The sequence below is a fragment of the Apium graveolens genome, chromosome 9 (genome assembly GCF_009905375.1).
Source record: "Apium graveolens cultivar Ventura chromosome 9, ASM990537v1, whole genome shotgun sequence".
In the NCBI taxonomy this organism is placed as follows: domain Eukaryota; kingdom Viridiplantae; phylum Streptophyta; class Magnoliopsida; order Apiales; family Apiaceae; genus Apium; species Apium graveolens.
Genome location: NC_133655.1, coordinates 195242039 through 195265119, shown reverse-complemented (window position 1 = coordinate 195265119; position 23081 = coordinate 195242039). Strand labels below are relative to the sequence as shown.

The 23081-nt window shown below is 36.0% G+C and overlaps 1 protein-coding gene across 2 annotated transcripts; it reads left to right on the top strand.

Annotated features, from left to right (window-relative positions):
- Positions 1-17468: 17468 nt before the first annotated feature.
- On the top strand, positions 17469-21422 carry LOC141683428 (putative protein phosphatase 2C 33). Of its 2 annotated transcripts, none has more exons than XM_074488146.1 (6): positions 17469-17762; positions 18003-18412; positions 18995-19384; positions 19472-19589; positions 20314-20558; positions 20634-21422. In XM_074488146.1, exons 2-6 carry the CDS (start codon positions 18176-18178, stop codon positions 21108-21110), a joined length of 1467 nt encoding a protein of 488 aa, XP_074344247.1. In that variant the 5' UTR covers positions 17469-17762; positions 18003-18175; the 3' UTR covers positions 21111-21422. The 2 variants fall into 2 exon arrangements, with proteins under 2 accessions (XP_074344247.1, XP_074344248.1); XM_074488147.1 differs by having other exon boundaries at positions 17473-17762; positions 20335-20558.
- Positions 21423-23081: the final 1659 nt, after the last annotated feature.

The window sequence follows — 23081 nt, the reverse complement described above, 5'->3', positions numbered from 1 at the left end:
TTGAAGCTGCAAGAACAATGCTTGAAGAGTCAAAACTCCCAACATATTTTTGGGTTGAGGCTGTTAACTGTGCATGTTACACTCAGAATATTTCTCTAATTAATCAGGCAAAAGGCATGACTCCCTATCAATTTTTCAAGAGAAGAAAACCAACCTTAAACTTTCTTCATGTCTTTGGTTGCAAATGCTACATTCTAAGGAATCAACCTGATCACAAAGGGAAGTTTGATGCAAAGGCTGATGAAGGGATATTTTTTGGTTATTCTGCAGGAAAATCATATAGGGTCTACAATCTAAGAACCAACATTGTTATGGAATCTGTGCATGTTGTATTTGATGATAAAAAGATTGATGGACTAACAGATGAGGGACATCATGAGGGACTTAAATTTGACAACATTGAGATATATTGTGATGATAGTGAAGATGAGAATGATGGAGAAGGCACCTCGAAAAGGATTCAAAATCTGCCTTTGGATAATGCACAAAATGCTGCATCAGTTGAAAGTCATAATTCAGCATCCGTTGATAGAAGTAATGCAGCATCCGTTGAAAGACAAAGTGCATCATCCGTTGAAGTACATAATGAAGCATCCGTTGATCATAGTCTATCAACGGATAATCAATTTACTTCATCAGTTGATAGAACTCCCAGTTCCTTTCAAAGGACCAGTAACTCAGGGGAAGTTTCAACCAATCAACACTCTATCTCACATCATGACAATACTGAGGCAACCTCATCTAGAGCTAATCTACCACCTCAAAGGAAATGGACCAAGAATCATCCTTTTGAATTAATCATTGGTGATGCAACATCTAAGGTGCAGACTAGAAGGGCTACTCAAGATGAATGTCTATACATTAGTTTTCTATCACAGGAGGAACCTAAGAGAGTGGAAGAAGCTCTATTGGATCCAGATTGGATTTTAGCAATGCAAGAGGAGCTAAACCAATTTGAGAGGAACAAGGTATGGAAGCTGGTATCTAAGCCAAAGAACAAGAGCTCTATTGACACAAAATGGGTATTCAGAAACAAGATGGATGAAAATGGCATTGTAATAAGGAATAAAGCTAGATTGGTTGCCAAGGGCTACTCTCAACAAGAGGGAATAGATTTTGATGAGACATTTGCTCCAGTTGCAAGACTTGAAGCCGTCAGAATCTTTTTAGCCTATGCAGCCCATGCCAATTTCAAAGTCTATCAAATGAATGTCAAGAGTGCATTTCTGAATGGAGAATTGGAGGAAGAAGTTTATTAAGCCAACCTCCAGGATTTAAAGATCCAAATTTTCCAGACTATGTGTATTATCTGTTGAAAGCACTCTATGGACTAAAGCAAGCACCTAGAGCCTGGTATGAGACTTTGTCAAAATTTCTTCTAGATAATTACTTCACAAGAGGTACTGTTGACAAAACTCTTTTCTTTAGAAATGTTAATGGCTTTACAATACTTGTTCAAATCTATGTAGATGATATTATATTTGGTTCTACTAATGATAAGCTTTGTAAAAAGTTTGCTAAGTTAATGCAAAGTAAATATGAAATGAGCATGATGGGAGAGCTAACTTATTTTCTTGGTTTACAAGTTAAACAAGTTAGTGGTGGAATTTTCATTAGTCAAACTAAATATATTTATGATCTTTTAAAGAAGTTTGACTTAATGGATTGTTCATCTTCAAAAACTCCCATGGCCACTGCCACCAAGCTTGAATTAAACAAGGCTGAAAAGTCTGTGGGCATTACAAGTTATAGAGGCATGGTTGGCTCACTTCTATATTTAACTGCTAGTAGACCTGATATAATGTTTTCTACATGTCTCTGTGCTAGATTTCATGCTGACCCTAAAGAATCTCACTTAGTGGCTATTAAAAGAATTTTCAGATATCTCAAAGGGACTCCAAATCTAGGAAGTTGGTACCCTAGAGAGTCTGGTTTTGATCTAATTGGCTACTCAGATGCAGATTATGCAGGTTGCAAAATAGACAGGAAAAGTACAACTGGCACCTGTCAATTTCTAGGGAATAAGCTTGTGTCATAGTTCAGCAAGAAGCAAAATTATGTCTCTACATCAACAGCTGAAGCTGAGTACATTGCTGCTGCTAGTTGCTATGCACAAATACTGTGGATGAGGAATCAACTATTTGACTATGGACTAAATATTGACAAAATTCCAATATTCTATGACAACACAAGTGCCATTGCCATTACTGAAAATCCAGTACAGCACTCAAGAACCAAGCACATTGACATCAAGTACCACTTCATAAGGGAACATGTGATGAATAGTACAGTGGAACTCCATTTTGTTCCAAATGAAAAGCAGATTGTAGACATATTTACCAAGCCACTTGATGAATCAACATTCACAAGATTAGTAAGTGAGCTAGGTATGCTTAATTATTCATAAATTCATGTCCTTATTATAATCTGTATTGAAGCCTGAAATGAATTTGCTGCAAGAACATAGTTGGCTTTAAGTAAAGTTTATTCTATCAATAGATATTCCCTATCCGTTGAAAGCCAAAATTGTTCTATCAACGGATGTTCATTATCCGTTGAAAGACAAATACATTTCTGGTAATTTTATCCTTCAACGGATAAAACTGTGTTAATCTTCAACGAATAACTATTTACCTCATCCGTTGAAGTGTCACATCAGTTGTTTTAAGTAAGTCACAACCGTTGATTCTTTTACTTAACCGTTGATACATATATATATACACAATTGTAAGTATTTGTATTAAAGGCAGTTTTTAGAATTCATACGGTTTTCTTTATTCTCAAACGGCTGTAATTTACTTAAAAAATATTGTTTATTCATTCTCCTTATGTTTTAATTTGAGAAAGTATAAAAGCTCTTTGAATTCTTATTTTCACTTTACGCTTTCTTGCAAATTTTCAAAAGCTTTTACTCTCTTTCTCTCCCAAAGCTCTCAACTTTTCTCTGCAACCTCTACCCATTACAATGGCACCAGTAGTAAAGATAATGTCCCAGTCTGGATTTGTCTATGAGAAATACAATTTCATAGCTTTGGTGGAAAAGAATGAAGCCCACTCAGATTATCACAAGATGATGGACTTCATCAAAAACTGCAAACTAAGCTATGCAATGCTGGAAACCCCAACTATTTACTGTTAGGTAATTGAGGAGATTTGGACAACTGCAGAGTTCAACCCCACTGATATGACCATCACTTTCTCTCTCAAAGGTAAAGATTACTCTATTAACTGTGATGATATCCAGTCCTGTTTCAAACTACCTGAGAACAATGCCATGACACCACACACTGATAATGATGTATCTAGCATGTTAGATTCCATAGGCTAGTCTTTTGATTATGCTAGTTTAGGGAGTATTAGGAGAAAAGGCCTTAGGAAAGAATGGAGTTTTCTTGGTGATGCCTTTATCAAGGTTTTCTCTGGGAAAATTAGTAATTTTGATGCAATAACTTCATCTCTTGTTAATATGCTCTATATGCTAGTTTCTGATAGGTATTTTAATTTTAGCAACTATGTTATGCTAGAATTGGGTACCAGGTTAGTTAACAAGCTAATAGACCTCATAACATCTACTATGCTAGATTCTTTATGTTATTGGCTAACCATGTTGCTGAAGGTTTGGTCATAACCAATGAGAGTAATAAACTCAAGTGCTGGGCACAAGAGAAAAGGGTCCATGCAGACCTATTGAGAATTAACCTCAACAATCAGGTTCCATTGGTATATTTACCAATAATGAATGCACCTCAGGTAAGTGAGGTAAATACTTCTTCAACTCCTACTACTTCCAACCCCATTATTTCTTTGCCTTCAAGTGTGGTCATGGAATCTGTGTCTTTGTCCCAACAGATTCCTACCAAGGCCACAAAACCTAAAGTTTCAAAACCAAAGTCAAAGAAAGCCACCTATGTTGTTTCTCAAAAGACAACAGTTGTAACAACTACCATAAACCCTGAGGGGAGTGAACAGGGTGTGAGTGGTGAGGGGAGGGGTGAACATCAAGAAACCCCCCAGGATAAGGAAGGAGAGGTGAGTGATACCCCAGCTAGCCAAGCCACAGTTTCTCAAAAGACTGTGGTGGTTGAAAAGGATTCAAACTCATCCCTAGTTGCATCCTCCCAAAAGGGTGCAGCTATTGAAAATAGTCCCCAACCAGGGACACAGAACAAAAGAGGGAGGGACACTGAAATCACACACTCACCTGTAAAAGCCTTTACAAGAAGAAAGAGGGTCAAAACCTTAGTTTCCACACAGGGTGCACACACTGCACAGATACACCCACCGTATCTATGCCTTCTCAAATTCGGCTTGATGTGACTTCAACAAATGTAGAGTCACAGCCCCATTCTCTCAAAATTGACACACATCAATCACCAAATTCTCCATCACCATCTCTGGATGTGGACATGATATTCACATCAATTCCTGATTCTCCCTCTTTACAACTTAGGGAGGAGCCCCACTCAAATACTGGTGATCATCATCTTTTAGATGATTTGTTGGATCATCAGCCAATTCTTTCAGACTTAGTTGAAGAATCTGTGTCACCTAAATTAAAATCAATCCACACAGATTCAACAATTATGTCACTTTCAATTTCTACTTCTATTCCTTCTTCAACGGATATTCCTCATCCGTTGACAAATGGTTGTTCTTCGACGGATAAGCTTAACAGCAGTTATCCGTTGATACCATCAGTTCCTACTTCAACGGATACTCCCTATCCGTTGATGGTCTCTACACAAATAACTGCATCAATTCCAAGTGTAGAAGACATGGTTACTGTACAATTACTTCTAGGATTGAGGGAAGGGAGTGAAAATTTGAGTGAGAGGCTGGGTTGCTCCTAGGCAAAAGGAGAGCTTGAGAGTCTAAATATGCATGCTATTTCTTCCAGCATGGCAAAAGAAAGTGAGAGGAGTGCCACCTTAGTAGGTGAAGGTGAGGGTGTGAGGAGTGTGAGCCAGGGGGAGCCCCTGATGCAAGAAAAGAGAGAAATTGAGAGAAAAGCAGGTACAGAAGGTATAAGGGTGGATCTAGCCATTGCTAATGAGTCAATGATTGTGGATGATGCTGAAAAGGAAAGACAATTTCAATAACATTACAAAGCTGTAATTGATAACATTTCCTTGGATGCTGACACTTTTACTCATCCTGTGTCAGCCTATCAATTTTTGGCTACTCAGGGCAATGAAGAGGCAGAAAAGACTTTAAATCTAATACATACTTCAGAATCTCTACAAAGGGATAAAGCTGCTGTCAACTTGATGCCTTCTACAGCTGGTGAGCCATCTGAAGAATTTGGAGTAAATTCTAATGATGATGACTCTGTTTCATTTGATGGAAGCATGAACTTAAGGGGAGATGAAGGCCCAAGTTCTATTCCAGATTTACCTGAATGGGCATTGACAAAGGAGTCAGCACCAGGACAATTCAATGTATCCTTAGTCAAACAAATCATGTCTATCCAAAAAGCCATTCAGCACACCTCCAATGCTGGTACCAAGGCTCTTCTTCAAGCCCACCTAGATTCTCTACATCTCATGAAGCTACAGCAATTAAGACAGAATCTGAGTGTGGATGAACTCAAGAAGGATATAGCTGAATTGAAGTCCTACAATTCTGAGAAGCTGGATTCAGTCTTGCCCCATGGTACCATGCAGGACTCGTTACTGAGACTAAGAAGAGAATCAGATGCTGAAAAGAGGTTGGCCAAGTTGGACGACAGAGTTCAAGTCATTGAAAACTCTGTGGTCACCATTCTTCAAAATCAACAGTCTCAAACAAGTATTCTAATGTAACTGGCTAAAGCACAAGGCTTGACTCCTCTCCTTGATGATAACAAAGAGGGGGAGAATAAAGTGGAAGGGGGAGGGGAGCCATCAACAAACATTCAAATATCCAAAGTGCTAGTTCCTGCCATCACTACTTCTCCAACACTTCAAATCAAAGGAAAACTTGATGGAATTGATCTAATCCAGCTAGCAGCAGCTGAGATGAAGGTGAAAGAGCAAATGAGAAAAATTGTGGAAAGGATGCAACAGATGTTTGGCTCTACAACTTCAAAATCATTATCTGTGAAACATAGCACAAAGATTGAGCCAATCATTATGGAGCACAAGCCAGTAAGGAGGAATAAGGTTGGAGAAACTTCCTTCAGGAATTTGAAACCCATGGTACTCAAGCCATCCACTAGATTCAACAGGGACTCTACAAAGAACCCTCTAAACTTTAGTCAATCAAAAGAAGTAGATTTTCCTCTTCCAAAACCTGATGAGGACAAAGTTTTGGGTGGTAGTATCATAAAGCACAAAGAGACCAATGATGTAGTGGAAAGAATGAATATGGCTATCATTTATAGAGAGGGAAAGAGTATCTGTGTGATGCAAGGACATCCCAAATTCTCAAAAGCCAAGAGGGAAGAAATTATGAGGTTAAAGGAATAAGCTAAAAGGCTGAAGGCTAACAAAAGAGCACAAACAAAGCTTGAAAAACAGCTAGAGTCAAGTCAGACTGAAGAAAGGAAGCAGATTGAAGACAAGAGTGAAGAAGACAAGATTGAAAGCAGAAATGTGGATATGGGGAATGTGGCTGGTGAGAGTGTGGAGGAAAGAAGGGAGGAAAGAAAGGAATGGCAGAAAGGGAACAGAAAGAAGGCCAATGCAAAAAGGAAGAGTGGAGATGACACTGTGGAAGCCCAATCACAATCTAAACCACTACCTTCCATTCCTGAACCTTTTGTTGCTGATCCTAGTATAAATGTCCATGGTGAACCAATCATCCCTAAAAAGGAACCTATTGATTGGGACACCATCAACTTGCCTACCTTCCTAACTACCTCTCCACCACCAAAGAAACTGAAAAGAAAATCCAAATCTACACCTCCCCTAACCTCAAGTAAATTCACTCAGAAATATAAACCTAAGCCTAAGGCACAAGCCTCAAAGGATGATTATGTTCACATTTGTGACATAAAAGAATTTACAGATATTGAACTATGTCTGGATGAGCTGGAGGAAGTAATGGGAATAAGTATTGGATTTTTAACGCAGCGGGGTCATGGCAAAACACTTTTACACATATAAAATCCAAATAATGCATACAGATCATGAATAAAAATTCGAGGGATCGAATCTAACCTTTTAAATTAATTCGGAGACAACGATCAGAGATCCTTAGCAGTTGCTCCTCAAGTGTGAAGCACTCCACCGGTATCCACCAAGAAAACGATGTTAAGGAGGAGGAAGGAGGTGGAGAGAATTGGGTTTTCCAAACTTTTTGGGTTTTCGGGTTCGATGGGGTTGGAATAAAATAGGGTCTATAATAGTGTATTTATAGGCAAAATTTTCAGCTAAAATTTTCCCATAAATATTATTATTATTATCCCATTTATTATTCTCATTAATAATTAAAACACCTTTTAATCTTTAATCCTTTTTCTAAACACTTTAGAAATAATTCTCTCTCTTGATTTAATTTCCAAAAATTAAATCCTTTAATTAATAATATTAAGAACTCTTCTTAATTAATTTATAATCAATTAAATCTCATTTAATCAATTATTAAATTTGCCAATTAATTATTTATTTCATAAATAAATAATTATTAGCCATTATTAATTAATTCCTCCACCATTAAATCATTCTCTTTTTATGATGTGACCCTGTAGGTTCAATATTAAGCCGGTAGTAGAAATAAATAATAATAAAACTATTTTATCATTATTTATATAAATTCTCTAATTTATTAAATATGATTAATTAGTTAATCACATTTATTCTACATCGTGAGGGATACTTCTCAGCATATCGCGACTATCCGGATAATATGAATTCACTGCTTAGAATACAAAGAACCTATTCAGTGAATAGTTACCGTACAATAAACTCCTTCTACCCTACAATGTCCCGATTAAATACAAGGCATGGATCTCGTGTCAAGTCTATCTAATTCAATCACTTGCTTACCATTTACTATGCGTAGTTCTATGCAAATTAGAAACTCTTTTCTAATTTCATTCACTCTGGCCAGAGATTCCTGAACTAGCATAAGTGGATCAGCCTTGAACATTCGCTTCCTTCACTGGAAGGGGTAGATCCTTTATTGATCATACACTATCTTCGTGTACAAATTCCTATACCCAGAAGAGCCCTAATAATTGTCCCTGGAGACTAAGAACTAAACCAAAGCATAGTTCAGTGTACACAAGATGACTATGATGACCTCAAGTCTAAGGATACTTGTACAACTATCACTCTGCGAACAACCGCTGACACGTGAGTGAACTCCATCAGTTGTTCAGCTGTGCGAGTCATGTTCAGTGAACTTATTCTATAATAAGCACCTACATACTAGCTATAGTGTCACCACACAAATGTCTATGAGAACAGACATCCTTCATAATGAAGCAAGCATAGTATATACCGATCTTTGCGGATTATTAATTACCAGTTAGTAATCCTATGACCAGGAACTATTTAAGTTTAGAGTTATCATCTTTTTAGGTCTCACTATTATGATCTCATCATAATCCATAAAAAACTTTACTCTAAACTATGGTATATCTTATTTAAATACTTAAATAGATAAAGCCCGTAATAAAAACAAAACAAGTCTTTATTAATATCAATGAAATCAAAACAGATTACATAAAAGTTATTCCTAAATCCTAATACATGATTGGACTTAGGACATATTCCTTTCAATCTCCCACTTGTACTAAAGCCAATCACTCTGGTATCTATTACCCATCTTGTCTTTATGACGATCAAAGTGACTTTCATAAAGTAGCTTTGTGAGTGGGTCTGCTATATTGTTATGTGTGTCAATTCTAATTCAATACAATACAAGAAATGTTACCGCGCTCCCACTAACCCTTTTGTAGACGCATGGTTCATCTACGTTTTTGATAAAATCAAACTCTTTGATTGTCTCATCAAAACGAATGTTCCATCTTTCGAGAAGCTTGCTTTAAACCACATATGGTTCGCAGTAGCTTACACACTAGGTTTTCATTTTCCTTGGAAAGAAAACCATCTGGCCATCTGCCAGATTTCATAGTCGTAGTAAGCAGCATTCGCAAGCAAAATCTGAATTGATTTTAACAGGGCTACAGGTAAAAGGTTTCATCAAAGTCAATCCATTGCCTTTGTTTGAATCCTTTTGCCACAAGCCTTGCCTTATAGGTCTCCACCTGGCCATCTGCTATAATCTATCTTTTGTATACCGTATACATAGATTTCATTCTGGATTTCATGGCACTATGCCATTTCTCTGAGTCAACACTACTCATAGCCTCATTATAGGTTACAGGGTCGTCATCATCAATGATCGACAACTCATTGTCATTCTCAATGACAAGGCCATTTTACTTCTCAGGTTGGCGAGACACTCTCCCTGACCTACGAATGGGCTGTTCCATAAAAGGTTGTTCAGTCAGAACAGGTGTTTCCACTTGATCTGTAGTAGTTTGTGCTTCTTGAACTTCATCAAGTTCAATTTTTCTCCCACTGTTTCCTTCAAGGATAAACTCCTTTTCCAAGAAGGTAGCATGTCTGGATACAAACACCCGATGATCGGTGTAAAAGTAATACCCTAAAGTCTCTTTAGGATATCCCACAAAACTACATTTTACGGATCGATATTCCAGCTTATCTGGGTCAACTTTCTTGACATGAGCTGGACATCCCCAAATCTTAACGTGTTTAAGACTCGGTTTCCTTTCTTTCCATATCTCATACGAAGTTTGAGGAACAGGTTTTGGAAGGCACCTTATTCAGTAAATATGCTGAGGTTTCCAATGCATAACCCCATAGGAATACTAGAAGATTTGCATAGCTCATCATGGACCGAACTATGTCTAACAAAGTTCGATTTCTCCTTTCAGATACTAATCTGGAGGAGTCCATTGGGAGACTATACCATTTACTTTGAGATAATCCAGAAACTCTCCGTTCAAGTATTCACCACCTCGATCTAATCGAAGAGTTATAATACTATGTTTAGTTGTTTCTCCACTTCATACTTATATTCTTTGAACTTTTCAAAGGCCTCAGACTTGTGTTTCATCAAACACATATCCGAATCCAGATCTATCATCTATAAAAGTAATGAAGTATAAAAATCCACCCATGGCTTGCGTAGACATTGGTCCACATACATCTGTGTGTACCATTCCTAGCAAATTTGCAGCCCTCTCTCCATGTCTACTAAATGGAGACTGCAATGCCACTATAAAGTGAGATTTTCAACATCCCTTTTCTTTTATTAGTTTGTTCAATCTGAAATAAATTATGTCACATACATACAGACCATTATTTAAAGCACCACGTCCATAAAGAATATTATCTCTAAGAATAGAACATTCATTATTCTCAATAATAAATGAAAATCCAGCCAAGTCTAACATGGGAATAATATTCCTCACAATCGAGGGAACAAAATAACAATTATTTCAAACAATAGTCTTGCCCGTAGGCCTATGTAAATGAAATGATTCTACATCTTCAGCAGCAACTCTTGCTCCATTTCCATCAGTAGAATCACCTCCTCTTCCTCAAGAGTCCTACTTCTCCTTGGTCCCTGCAACAAATTGCAGATTTGAGAACCACAGGCGGTATCTAATACCCAAGTAGAAATTTGATTTAATGACATATTCACTTCTTTCATGAACATACCTGAATCAGAAGCGGTAGTCTCACTACCCTTCTTCTTCTTCATTTCTGCAAGGTAAACCTTGCAGTTCCTCTTCCAGTGCCCCACCTTGTTACAGTGAAAGCAAACAACTTTGCTCTTGGGGTCTTCAGCTTTTGGTGGAACCGGCTTTTCTTCACCTACTTTCTTCTTCTTGGAAGAGTTCCTCTTCCTTTTCTTAGGATTGGAACCTTCACCAATTAGAAGAACAGAACTCTTCTTAGGGGGAAAATTCGATTCCGCAGTCTTCAACATGTTGTGGAGTTCAGGCAGGCTGACATCCAACTTATTCATGTGAAAGTTCACAACAAACTGCGAGAACGAACTCGGAAGCGATTGCAAGACCAAGTCTTGGCTCAGCTCCCCATCCATGGCAAAAACAAGTTGTCCAAGATGTTCAATCAAATTGATCATCTTAAGTACATGGTCATTCACAGATGATCCCTCAGACATCCTGCAACCGAACAACTCCTTCGATATCACATATCGAGCTGTCCTCCCCGCCACATCATACAACTCTTGTAGATGCATGAGGATGGTGTGAGCATCCATATGCTCATGTTGCTTCTTTAGCTCAATGTTCATGAAAGCTAGCATGATGCATTGAGCAACATTTGCATCATCTATCCACTTACGATACACAACATGTTCATCATTATGCACATCGCTAGCAGGTTCAGTAGGCTTAGGTGAGTCAATCACGTATTCCAGCTTCTCAATCCTGAGAACAATTCTCAAGTTTCGAAGCCAGTCAGCATAATTAGGACCAGTAAATTTGTGAGCATCCAGTATGCTCCTGAATGATAGTGCAGAAGATATAATGTATATTGTAAATCTGTAAATGATAAACACATAACAACACTTAACAAATATTCGATTTCATTTCAAAACACTATATGAATCGGGTCTTTATTCATAAGTGGCTCCCACTAGTTTTCCTAATTTATTCAACCCCCTACATGAAAAATTAAGCATTCATAATGCTAGTGGGAATAGGGATCCTACATTCCATTACACAACCCCGGCTGTGGCACGAAACGCCATGTAATGTTCAATAGGCAGAAAACTCTTGTCAATTACATCTAATGTTATTCCCTAATAAAGTCTCTTGAATAATTGAGTCACGGCTGTGGCACGATAAACTCAATATTCTAAGTCAAGTCTAACCCAACATTCCGTACAATTGAATCAGTCCCCAAAGGCCCACGGCTGTGGCACATAACGATCTTTAGATTCTTATTCAATGTACACATCTCTATGTAATAGACAAGTATTTCTTATTTCGAAATCAAAGCCCTCGGCTGTGGCACGAAACGACAATGATTCAAAAATAAAAACTACTTTCTACCATGTTGGAAGGCTATGACCGACACAAGCCCGTTGTGTCATTGACCAATTATTACTTAATATTATTTAATTTTAGAGGGATTATATTACGTTACAATCATAATCATATTATAAAGAAATTATTCCTTTTAAATTAAATATTTCAAATCAATAATCAATGATGATTCCCAGATCGGGTGGAGCATTGTCAAGAGGCTTCACTTAATAACCCTTTCTTACAGATAGAAATCTGTTGTTGACAGAATCATCCTTTCTCTCATATCGAAAATTCATATTCAATTACGTGTTTCACAAACACAAGAATCTCACGATTGTATTCATAATATTGTTATTAAGGTTATGAAACAATTTCACTATACTAGGTTGTCTAACAAACGCCTTATGTTCATTTAAGTTCACCTAAATCTATCATCGCATGATAAACTAAGCATATATCACATATATCAACATGAATAAACATCAAGGTAGGCATGTTATATCATCTAGCACATTAGTCTAAGCATTTTACATCTCTATGTATCACATGAAGCATTTAAAAGCAATTAAAAACAGTCAAAAACAACTTTAAAACACTTCATGGAAATATAAACAGTTCAAAACTTTTATATAAACTAAAATTGATCACTCCATTAGATCTGTCTTGGAAAAACGAATCCAACGATATATTGCACGCCCAAAACGGAGTTACGAAACTCCCAGAAAATCAATTTAAAAATCAACAGACGGGCTGTATAGGAACGCGTTACAGGACCTGTAACGCATTCCCGTGATGCGTTACAGGTGTGTAACGCATTCCCAGAATGCGTTACACCCCTATTTTTTTTTTCAGCCACCGCCGTCTTCTCTCTCCTCGAATTCCGTGCCGCCGTACTGTGCTCTGTCACTTTTTTTTCCGTGCACAACAGATGTAGCAGACAAGCACAGCATTACAGATATAAACATATATATACTTTATATACATATATTTACTTATTTAATTACGAATTTTAATTGTAACAACTTCAAAAATTCATAATAAAAAATCTATACATCATAAAATTATAAGAAAAATACCCAGACGATCTACAACACTTGTACAACCCAGATCAACATTCAAGATTATTCTGAGAAACGATTTCTCATCAGACATAATTAATCCATAATATAACTTGTAAAAATCATAATTAATTCATACAAGCACATAAAATTCTGAAATTTTTACCACAGATCTATATGCATACAACCAATGCTCTGATACCATTGTTGGATTTTTAACGCAGCGGGGTCATGGCAAAACACTTTTACACATATAAAATCCAAATAATGCATACAGATCATGAATAAAAATTCGAGGGATCGAATCTAACCTTTTAAATTAATTCGGAGACAACGATCAGAGATCCTTAGCAGTTGCTCCTCAAGTGTGAAGCACTCCACCGGTATCCACCAAGAAAACGATGTTAAGGAGGAGGAAGGAGGTGGAGAGAATTGGGGTTTCCAAACTTTTTGGGTTTTCGGGTTCGATGGGGTTGGAATAAAATAGGGTCTATAATAGTGTATTTATAGGCAAAATTTTCAGCTGAAATTTTCCCATAAATATTATTATTATTATCCCATTTATTATTCTCATTAATAATTAAAACACCTTTTAATCATTAATCCTTTTTCTAAACACTTTAGAAATAATTCTCTCTCTTGATTTAATTTCCAAAAATTAAATTCTTTAATTAATAATATTAAGAACTCTTCTTAATTAATTTATAATCAATTAAATCTCATTTAATCAATTATTAAATTTGCAAATTAATTATTTATTTCATAAATAAATAATTATTAGCCATTATTAATTAATTCCTCCACCATTAAATCATTCTCTTTTTATGGTGCGACCCTGTAGGTTCAATATTAAGCCGGTAGTAGAAATAAATAATAATAAAACTATTTTATCATTATTTATATAAATTCTCTAATTTATTAAATATGATTAATTAATTAATCACATTTATTCTACATCGTGAGGGATACTTCTCAGCATATCGCGACTATCCGGATAATATGAATTCACTGCTTAGAATACCAAGAACCTATTCAGTGAATAGTTACCGTACAATAAACTCCTTCTACCCTACAATGTCCCGATTAAATACAAGGCATGGATCTCGTGTCAAGTCTATCTAATTCAATCACTTGCTTACCATTTACTATGCGTAGTTCTATGCAAATTAGAAACTCTTTTCTAATTTCATTCACTCTGGCCAGAGATTCCTGAACTAGCATAAGTGGATCAGCCTTGAACATTCGCTTCCTTTACTGGAAGGGGTAGATCCTTTATTGATCATACACTATCTTCGAGTACAAATTCTTATACCCAGAAGAGCCCTAATAATTGTCCCTGGAGACTAAGAACTAAATCAAAGCATAGTTCAGTGTACACAAGATGACTATGATGACCTCAAGTCTAAGGATACTTGTACAACTATCACTCTGCGAACAACCGCTGACACGTGAGTGAACTCCATCAGTTGTTCAGCTGTGCGAGTCATGTTCAGTGAACTTATTCTATAATAAGCACCTACATACTAGCTATAGTGTCACCACACAAATGTCTATGAGAACAGACATCCTTCATAATGAAGCAAGCATAGTATGTACCGATCTTTGCGGATTATTAATTACCAGTTAGTAATCCTATGATCAGGAACTATTTAAGTTTAGAGTTATCATCTTTTTAGGTCTCACTATTATGATCTCATCATAATCCATAAAAAGCTTTACTCTAAACTATGGTATATCTTATTTAAACACTTAAATAGATAAAGCCCGTAATAAAAACAAAACAAGTCTTTATTAATATCAATGAAATCAAAACAGATTACATAAAAGTTATTCCTAAATCCTAATACATGATTGAACTTAGGACATATTCCTTTCAGTAAGTGCATACAAACAGCTCCCAGAAAGGCTAGTATTCAAGTATAAAGGAAATGAGGAAATGACTTGGCCTCTTCAAAGAATTCTGAATGAAGGCTATTCTACCTTGGTTAGAGTCTACTCAGCTATCAAAAGGGATTCTGGCTTTACCAGGACTGCCAAAATTGAGATTCTCAACAAGATTGCCAACGTAAGGAAAACTTGGTGGGAGTCTAATTCCTTGCCTAGAACACTACTCATCCCTGAGCATGGCATTACAATTCATAAATCACCTCATTGGTTGATGGAGTTCAGAGACAATAAAGGAGTCAGAAGATTTTTCAGACTTGAAGACCAGCTTAAAATTGCCAGTAATGAAACTCTCAAGGACATGCAATCTAAGTTGGATATCAGTGAAGAAGATGAAGCTGAATTCTACAGACAACTCCAACTCCAAGTAGAGAAAAATGACAGGAGGCTAGGGAAGAAAACAAGGGATCAAAGGAAGAGAAAATAATTTGCTCAGTCTAAAGGAGCATCCTTAGAAATAATGTAATTCTTCAATTCTATCTCAGTACATACACTTTTGTAGCACTTTTGAATTTCTACTTGATTTCAGTTCATATATTTGTTAAGTGTTTTGTTATCATCAAGTTAAAACCCAAATTTATGCCTAAAATTCTAGTAGACATAAATAGGGGGAGATTGTTAGGAATATGTGTATTAGTTTGATGATAAGTTAAACAAAACACTTAAGTAGAAATCTAGTGTTTGTAGCCTCAACGGATAAGACCACTCTGGCTATCCGTTGATGGAGTAGCTTTACTTAGAAATAAGTTTAGTATTGTAGCAAATTTTAGTTTCTGTATTTAAGCTATAACTCTTAGATGTTGTGAGAAATTATAAGTCATGTTGACTACTAGTGGATATGCAAATAGGAGGGCTAATTGTAAATATTTCATGCCTTGTAATTCTGTATAAATGAAGTAGTATCAACTGATAGATTAAAGGCCTTCAACGGATGAGAAACAAAGCTTCAACGGATGTCTCTAAAGCTTCAACGGATAACATCCATCAACGGATGAGTGCATCAACGGATAAAGCTTCAATTGCTAATGCATCAACGGATAAAGCCATCAACGGATGAAAGTTTCAACGGATGCTAAGTTCAATAGCAGTTGACAGTGACAATTCATAAGCTGACAGAGGCACATGGGTTGACAGAGACAATTGGAATGTGGTAGCCTCTTGGAGGAATCAAGAAAATGCAGCATTTCCATTCTGGTGCAAACAAGGAAGTATTCAAAAATTCACAGATTATCCTAGATTGCATTGGATAGAGAAATGAAGAAGAAACATGTGAAGAACCTTTTTAATCGTATTTTTACTTTTGTCTTCACTTGTAATCTTGGTGATATATAAACCAAGTTGCAGTTAGTAATTAGAATGTAAATTTTCCAGAGCTGTTTAGAAAAACATAGAGAGAAAATCATCTAGTTTGTACTAGGACGCAGCTGTGATCAATTCATTTGAATCACAGATTTTCTGAAATACACATCTCTGGTGGAACAACAAATCCACCAGAAAAGTTTTTAAAGCCTTTGTGTTCTTTGCATTTGTATTTTGAATATATATCTGTCTGCACCTGCTCAAAGCAATTCACACACGACTGTTCATCAAAACACTTAGCCTTTGAAACTGCTCAAAACTTGAAAAAGTTTTGAGATTTACATTCAACCCCCCTTCTGTAAATCTCATTGTTAGTTCCTTGGGAATAACAGGGTCTCATTCTTAAAAAAATAGATCACAAATATAAATATTTGTTTTTAATTAATAATCATACAATTAATAAGATGAATCATACATTCATCTTAATCTTATTAATTAAAATAATCTAAAATGACATATTAATCATATTACAAACAATTTTCTGTCCCAATTTTGGGTCCGCAAAGCTCCGCATGATTACTTCAAATCTTAATTAAATGTATAATGATATGAAATAGGTAAATAAACAACCATAAAACTACTTCCTCCGTCCCAAAATATATTTCCCATTTTGACTTTTTGTACTGTTCATGATAAACGTTTGACTACTAATTTACGTTTAATTTATAAAACCAAGTATAGTCATGAACGATTTTGTTGGATTCGTATTTATAAGTACTTTAATATAATGAAATTTTTATATTTAATAATAATACGAAATTAAAAATATTAACAATTAAAAGTGTGGAGTGACAAACGTGTTTAACACAAACAGAAAACTTTTTAGGAACGGAGGGAGTATTAAATAATTCAGTAAGCTACCAAAAAAATTAGGTAGAAAAGAAGTGAAAGGAGCTCTAAAACATGCAAATGTGGTGAATGGAAAAATTTATAATTTACTAATCGAGTCTTATCCGCTTAATTATAAACAGCGACTTAATAATAACAGTCTCAAGAATGGTAAGTATATATACACACACATCTTTTACATATAACAGACAGACAGACATCATACATACCTCCAGACTTTTCATTTATTTCTCCTCTCTCCCACCCTATATATGTAATATATATATATACCGTGTTTCTTGTGATCTCATTGTGCTATTCTCTCTCTCTCTCCCACACTCTTTTCACACCCCTTTTCCTTGTTTTTCATGTTTTTGATTTTTTGTGTGATTTAGATTGGAGTTTGATCTGTTTTGTGATGTGGGTATGATTTATTTTGCTGTTTGGTGCTGCAAGTTTTGATTTTTATGTGAAAACTTGAAGATTGCTTGGTGGGGTTTTCAAGATTTGATCTTTCGGCCCTTCTGTGGTGTTATAGATACAGAATTTTTCAAGAGGTAAGACAAATGAATTTGTTGGGTTGAATTGTTAAATAAAACTGTGATTTTTATGGATATTTTTGTTGATTTATTGTTGGTTTTAGTTAAAGATCTGTTTTTATGTATAGTCTTTGTTAAATTGTTTAGATTGTGTGTTTGATTGTTAGTTTGTGTAGAAAGTTGAAATTTGTGAGAAGTTTGTTATAACTTGTTGTGTTTTCGGAAAGTAATTGGTATTTACTTGATTTGATACTTTAGGTACTTGAAGCTTGAGGGTTAGATTTTGTTGATTTTGTGATTAAGGGGGAGGGGTGATCAAATTTATAGCAGGGTTTCTATAAGTCGTTGTGACGGAGTCTTCAACTGAAACTAGGTGGTGTGATTGCGTCGCTGGTCTGGATTGCATACTAGATATTATCAGGGCCCTTAGGATGGGGTCCTGCTTATCTACTGAAAGCAGGAGCCCTGTCCCGAATTCCCCGGGGGTTAGAAAAAGGAAGAATTCGAGGAAAAAATTAGGGTCGAGAAATTCTTCCTTTGAATCGAGGGAAGAAGAGCTTCATAGGATTCCGGGACGGATGTTCTTAAATGGCTCTAGTTATGTTGCTTCAATGTTTACTCAACAAGGCAAGAAAGGGACTAATCAAGATGCCATGATTGTATGGGAGGTTAGCTGTTTTGATACTCTTCTTAATATTATAATTTTAAGCTTTATATTCTTTTATGAGTTCTTATACTTAGCTTTGAGTTAATTTTATTGGTACTTTTGGTGGTTATAATTTTGTTGGGCAGACGTAATTTTTTCCCTGCCTGCAAAGTTATGTATATATATATTAACCAAGGCATGTTTGGAAGTTGAATCAAGTGCTGCAATGTAAACAGTGTTTAAATTTCTAACCGCTAAATTGTATACCTTGAGCGTTGAATTGAATCATGATTCAGATTTCGGTCATGGTTCTAGTGCAGTGACATCTAATCTCTCTGCTCTTGTATGTGTTGATAAACGTAAAATGTAGCATTGGGAAACACAAAGGCTAATTCTGACATAAATGAAAATGCTATTGCTGAAAAATCACATTAGGTATTGGATCATTTTAATATTCGACAAACTTTATTTTTGTATGCTCAAATCACATCTTCATGTTGAATGCAAAAGTAAAGAACAATAGTTTATGTGCTTAGAATTGTAAGAGCATTTTCCTTGTATCTCACACTGCTATGCGGCTAATTTAGAGTGGATTTTCTTTCAGAACTTTGCGTCAAGAGCGGACACGATATTTTGTGGTGTTTTTGATGGACATGGGCCTTATGGTCACATGGTTGCTAAGAGAGTCAGAGATTCTCTCCCATTAAAACTGAGTACGCACTGGGAAGTTCATACGAAAACTGATGACGTTCTTAGAGAGATTAGTCTTAATGGCACAGGTAGCTTGAACTCTGAAAGCACATCCTTTTTAAATGCTGATGAAGAACCAAGGGCATCGGTCGTCGTTGAAGAAACTGAAAAGCACACAAATATGTTTCAGACCCTAAAAGAGTCCTTTCTTAAAGCTTACAAAGTCATGGATAGAGAACTTAAGATGTACACTAACATTGATTGCTTCTGCAGTGGAACAACAGCTGTAACCCTGATTAAGCAGGTCCCAGACTGAATTCAATTGAAATTGGTTCCCTCTAAACTATATAAAATTCATTCTCAACATGAATTTCTTTATGGTTTCTTGTAGGGCCAAGATCTTGTGATTAGTAATGTCGGAGACTCCAGAGCTGTAATGGGTACAAGAGATAAGGACGATCATCTTACTGCAATACAGCTAACTGTTGATTTGAAACCAAATCTTCCAGGTATAAAAGCCCCCTCTTTTAATGTGCGTCTTTCCCAGGCTCTTGCAAATTTGATACATAATGATTCCTACGAAGCTTACAGGCAGACCGTATTAATGCTATAGATATTTTCATATATATTTGTATCAATGTTATACACGTTATTGTGCTTATAATATAAAGACATCAGAAGAAATCTATAGGAATATAGGAAATAACTTGTAGGTCCTTGGATGGCATATTGTTTTCTGGACAGTAATCTTGAATTCTTTTAACACAAGTTAATAATTAAAAAACCCAACACTTCTTTATCTTGATATGTTGGCAAATTTATGGGTACAGAATTCTAGACATTAATGATGAAAAAAAATTGATTGTTGACAACATTGTGCAAGGCAGGCAAGTTTGGCAGATAGTGTATGAACATGCAGGTCCACATGATCCCATGAATAAAAGATAAAATCAGAAGGTAGGATCTCTAGGTGATAGTAGGGAAGACAGCTAAGATGTTTTGTCCTTTTTTATTTCCAACTGCAGAAAACAAAAGATAGGTATTAGGCTTATAAGGACATGTGCTTATCTGACCCTTTTCAATAAATGATTCTCATTATTTGGTAACCACCGTCTTCCTTAAGCGCGACTATACATTAAAAATTACGTATGTGAACTATTTTGCCAAATAAAGAAAAGAAATTACTTACATGAATGGTGTAGGATTCTATTAATAAGTTATAAAGTATCCTAGACCTTTTGTCTAAATTTACAGCCGAAGCAGAGAGAATTCGTAAATGTAAGGGGCGAGTTTTTGCTCTTCGGGATGAACCTGAGGTTGCCAGAGTTTGGTTGCCTAACAACGACTCTCCTGGCCTTGCCATGGCCCGTGCGTTTGGGGACTTCTGTCTTAAAGATTTCGGTCTAATATCTGTGCCTGAAATTTCTCATCGTCGCCTCACCGAAAAGGATGAGTTTGTAGTGCTGGCAACAGACGGGGTATGAGTTATTTTGTAGGACAATTTCTCATGAAGTATATATCTTCCTCTCAAACTTCTGTTTTTCTTACCACAGATTTGGGATGTTCTCTCAAACAAGGAAGTTGTAGACATTGTTGCTGCAGCTCCAGCACGTTCCTATGCTGCTAGAGCATTAGTTGAGTCGGCAGTTCGAGCATGGAAGGGAAAATATCCCACCTCTAAGGTTGATGACTGTGCAGTGGTTTGCCTCTTCTTAAACTCCAATGATATATCTTCTGCTTCTGTCATTGAATCAAATGAGAAGATAGTACCAGTGGAAGAGCACATATTAAATAATAGTAGAAAGGATTCTTCCGGTAATGTAAGTAATGGAGAGGAGAAACTTGGTGAAGAATGTAAGGAGGAAGAAGTTGAAGCTGACGAAGACGATCCTTTACTATATGCAGACCCAGAGAAAGACTGGTCTGCCCTTGAAGGCGTCTCTCGGGTAAATACATTACTGACACTACCAAGGTTTACACCCGGAACAGAAGAAAAGTCAGCCTCCGGAGAGGCAAAGGCTCGCAATTGAGGAAGAGCAAAAGGTTTATATTTTATTTTAGAGCTCGTCTTATTTTTTTTCTTGCTGGTAAACATTTTCGATAAGTCTCTGTTAAGGTTTTTTTTACAAACAAAAAATAAATTAAAAAGGTGTTTTAGTGTCATTGATGTTTATTCTGGACCGGAGAGGTGGGCCCGGCTATATTAGAGTGTCTGGGAATTGTCCTTTCTCTCTCTAGTGTGGGTAGAATCGGAATTTTGTAAAATCCAGCTCTCCGTATATTGTTTATTTTTTTTTCCAAAATGTGTGAAAAATATGTTCATTATTGTTTGATGTTGATAATTAGTTTGTGGTAATGCAGTCCCTTTCAGCTTCTAGTTGCATAATGATTTGATCTTCCCCTTTCCCCACCTCTTGGACCTCTTTTTTGTGGTTTCAATTATTTTCAGTGTCAAATTCGGCATGTTTCATGTGGTCTTAGTTATTTTCAAGGTCTCATAATCTTGGAATATTTAATAAATTCTTGCCCTCCCCCAGTCCGTGCCGCAGCACAAATACTATTATCAATTGAGGGTGCTTTTATTCTCCGGATAATTTCAAAAAGCTTAGTTTTAGTATTATTCTATCACAATTGCATTGTTTTGAGGGTCGATGTCATTGTCATTCCCCATTTTCACTTTGTTAAAATGATTTTCTAAACAAAGCGAGGTTGGTTTAGATGTTTATTCCAAGTTAGTTGCACTTTTTTTGCCATGCAATGAGTTTGATGGTTGAACTGAAAAAGTACAGGTATTGTTAAATTTATAATTATAATATTTTTATAAATTTATTTGTATATAATACATACTTCTGAACACATAATATACCAAAATTATGAAAACAATACAGTAGGAAATTCGATCGATCTCTAAAGAATCTCTTTTCTCCTGTCGATTGTAAATTTCTAACCCTAGATCCTACTTTTTTTGTTGTGCACAACTACGTTTGTTTACTTTCAGTCTGTATCATCTTTCAGGAAAACCTGTGGGCTAGATTATCAAATTCTTGCACTCGGAGTTTTTCCTATAAAGAAGTCTGATCGTATTTATCGTACCTTCACATCCGTCGAGGATGTATAATTGTCCTTCATCAAGCTGCAAAATAGAATATTTTTCGATTTAGATTTGGACATTATGTAAAATTGAAACATGACATGATAATATTTGCTGGTCAAGCACAATTATCGTACTTCCACAATCGTTAAGGTCCTAATCGTCCTTCATCAAGTAACAAAATAGGGCATTTTTCGGTTTAGATTTGATATTATGCACAATTAAAACATGACATAGTAATATACACCGATCATGTTAAAAAAAAATTTGTTTGTTTGTTAGTACTACTGGACAACGAATAGTATTTTACTTGAAAAATAAGGAGAAATTCCGAGATATAACTGGTTGAGTGTTAAAATTTTCAAGGCCGACTGATTTATCATACCTGAATAAATAGAATAAAATTTAAGATGTAATATTCAAACTTATTGATTAAATTTGTCACCGGCCATAGAGATTGAGACTACCTCTCCATGAATTTAAATCAAACAATAAAGTACCTAAAGTGTGGGCTTCCCTGTCCTCACTATCACCCAAAGGGGTTACTTAAATGCCAATTAAAACCACCCAACCAATCAGTCTCTTCTTGGACCAAACTTCAGTCCACCCACTTGTTTTTCTTCCACATCAATTGTGAGAAATTAATAAACGTGGTTGACTTTGTTGTGATGTAAAGTGTGCTTTGTTTTGCTTTCTTGGTGATTGATGGATCATTTGTAGTATGTGTTCATCTGAAGTTCAGTTCAGGCTATGTGTAAATACGGGTACGACACGTTCACCCACACTTAAAGCAGAAACATACTTGTAACTCTTTTATATACATTTTGCAATTTGATGCATACATTTGTTCTTGTAGACGAGACCTATAATTTAATTCGACTATGAAAGTCGTACGGGACCATTTTGGTAG

Excerpts from the sequence above, each read along its gene's own strand:
- LOC141683428 (XM_074488146.1), top strand. The coding sequence starts at position 18,176 with ATGGGGTCCTGCTTATCTACTGAAAGCAGGAGCCCTGTCCCGAATTCC. Across the intron at positions 18,413-18,994 it reads ATGCCATGATTGTATGGGAG|AACTTTGCGTCAAGAGCGGA; the intron begins GTTAGCTGTTTT and ends ATTTTCTTTCAG. Across the intron at positions 19,385-19,471 it reads CTGTAACCCTGATTAAGCAG|GGCCAAGATCTTGTGATTAG; the intron begins GTCCCAGACTGA and ends GGTTTCTTGTAG.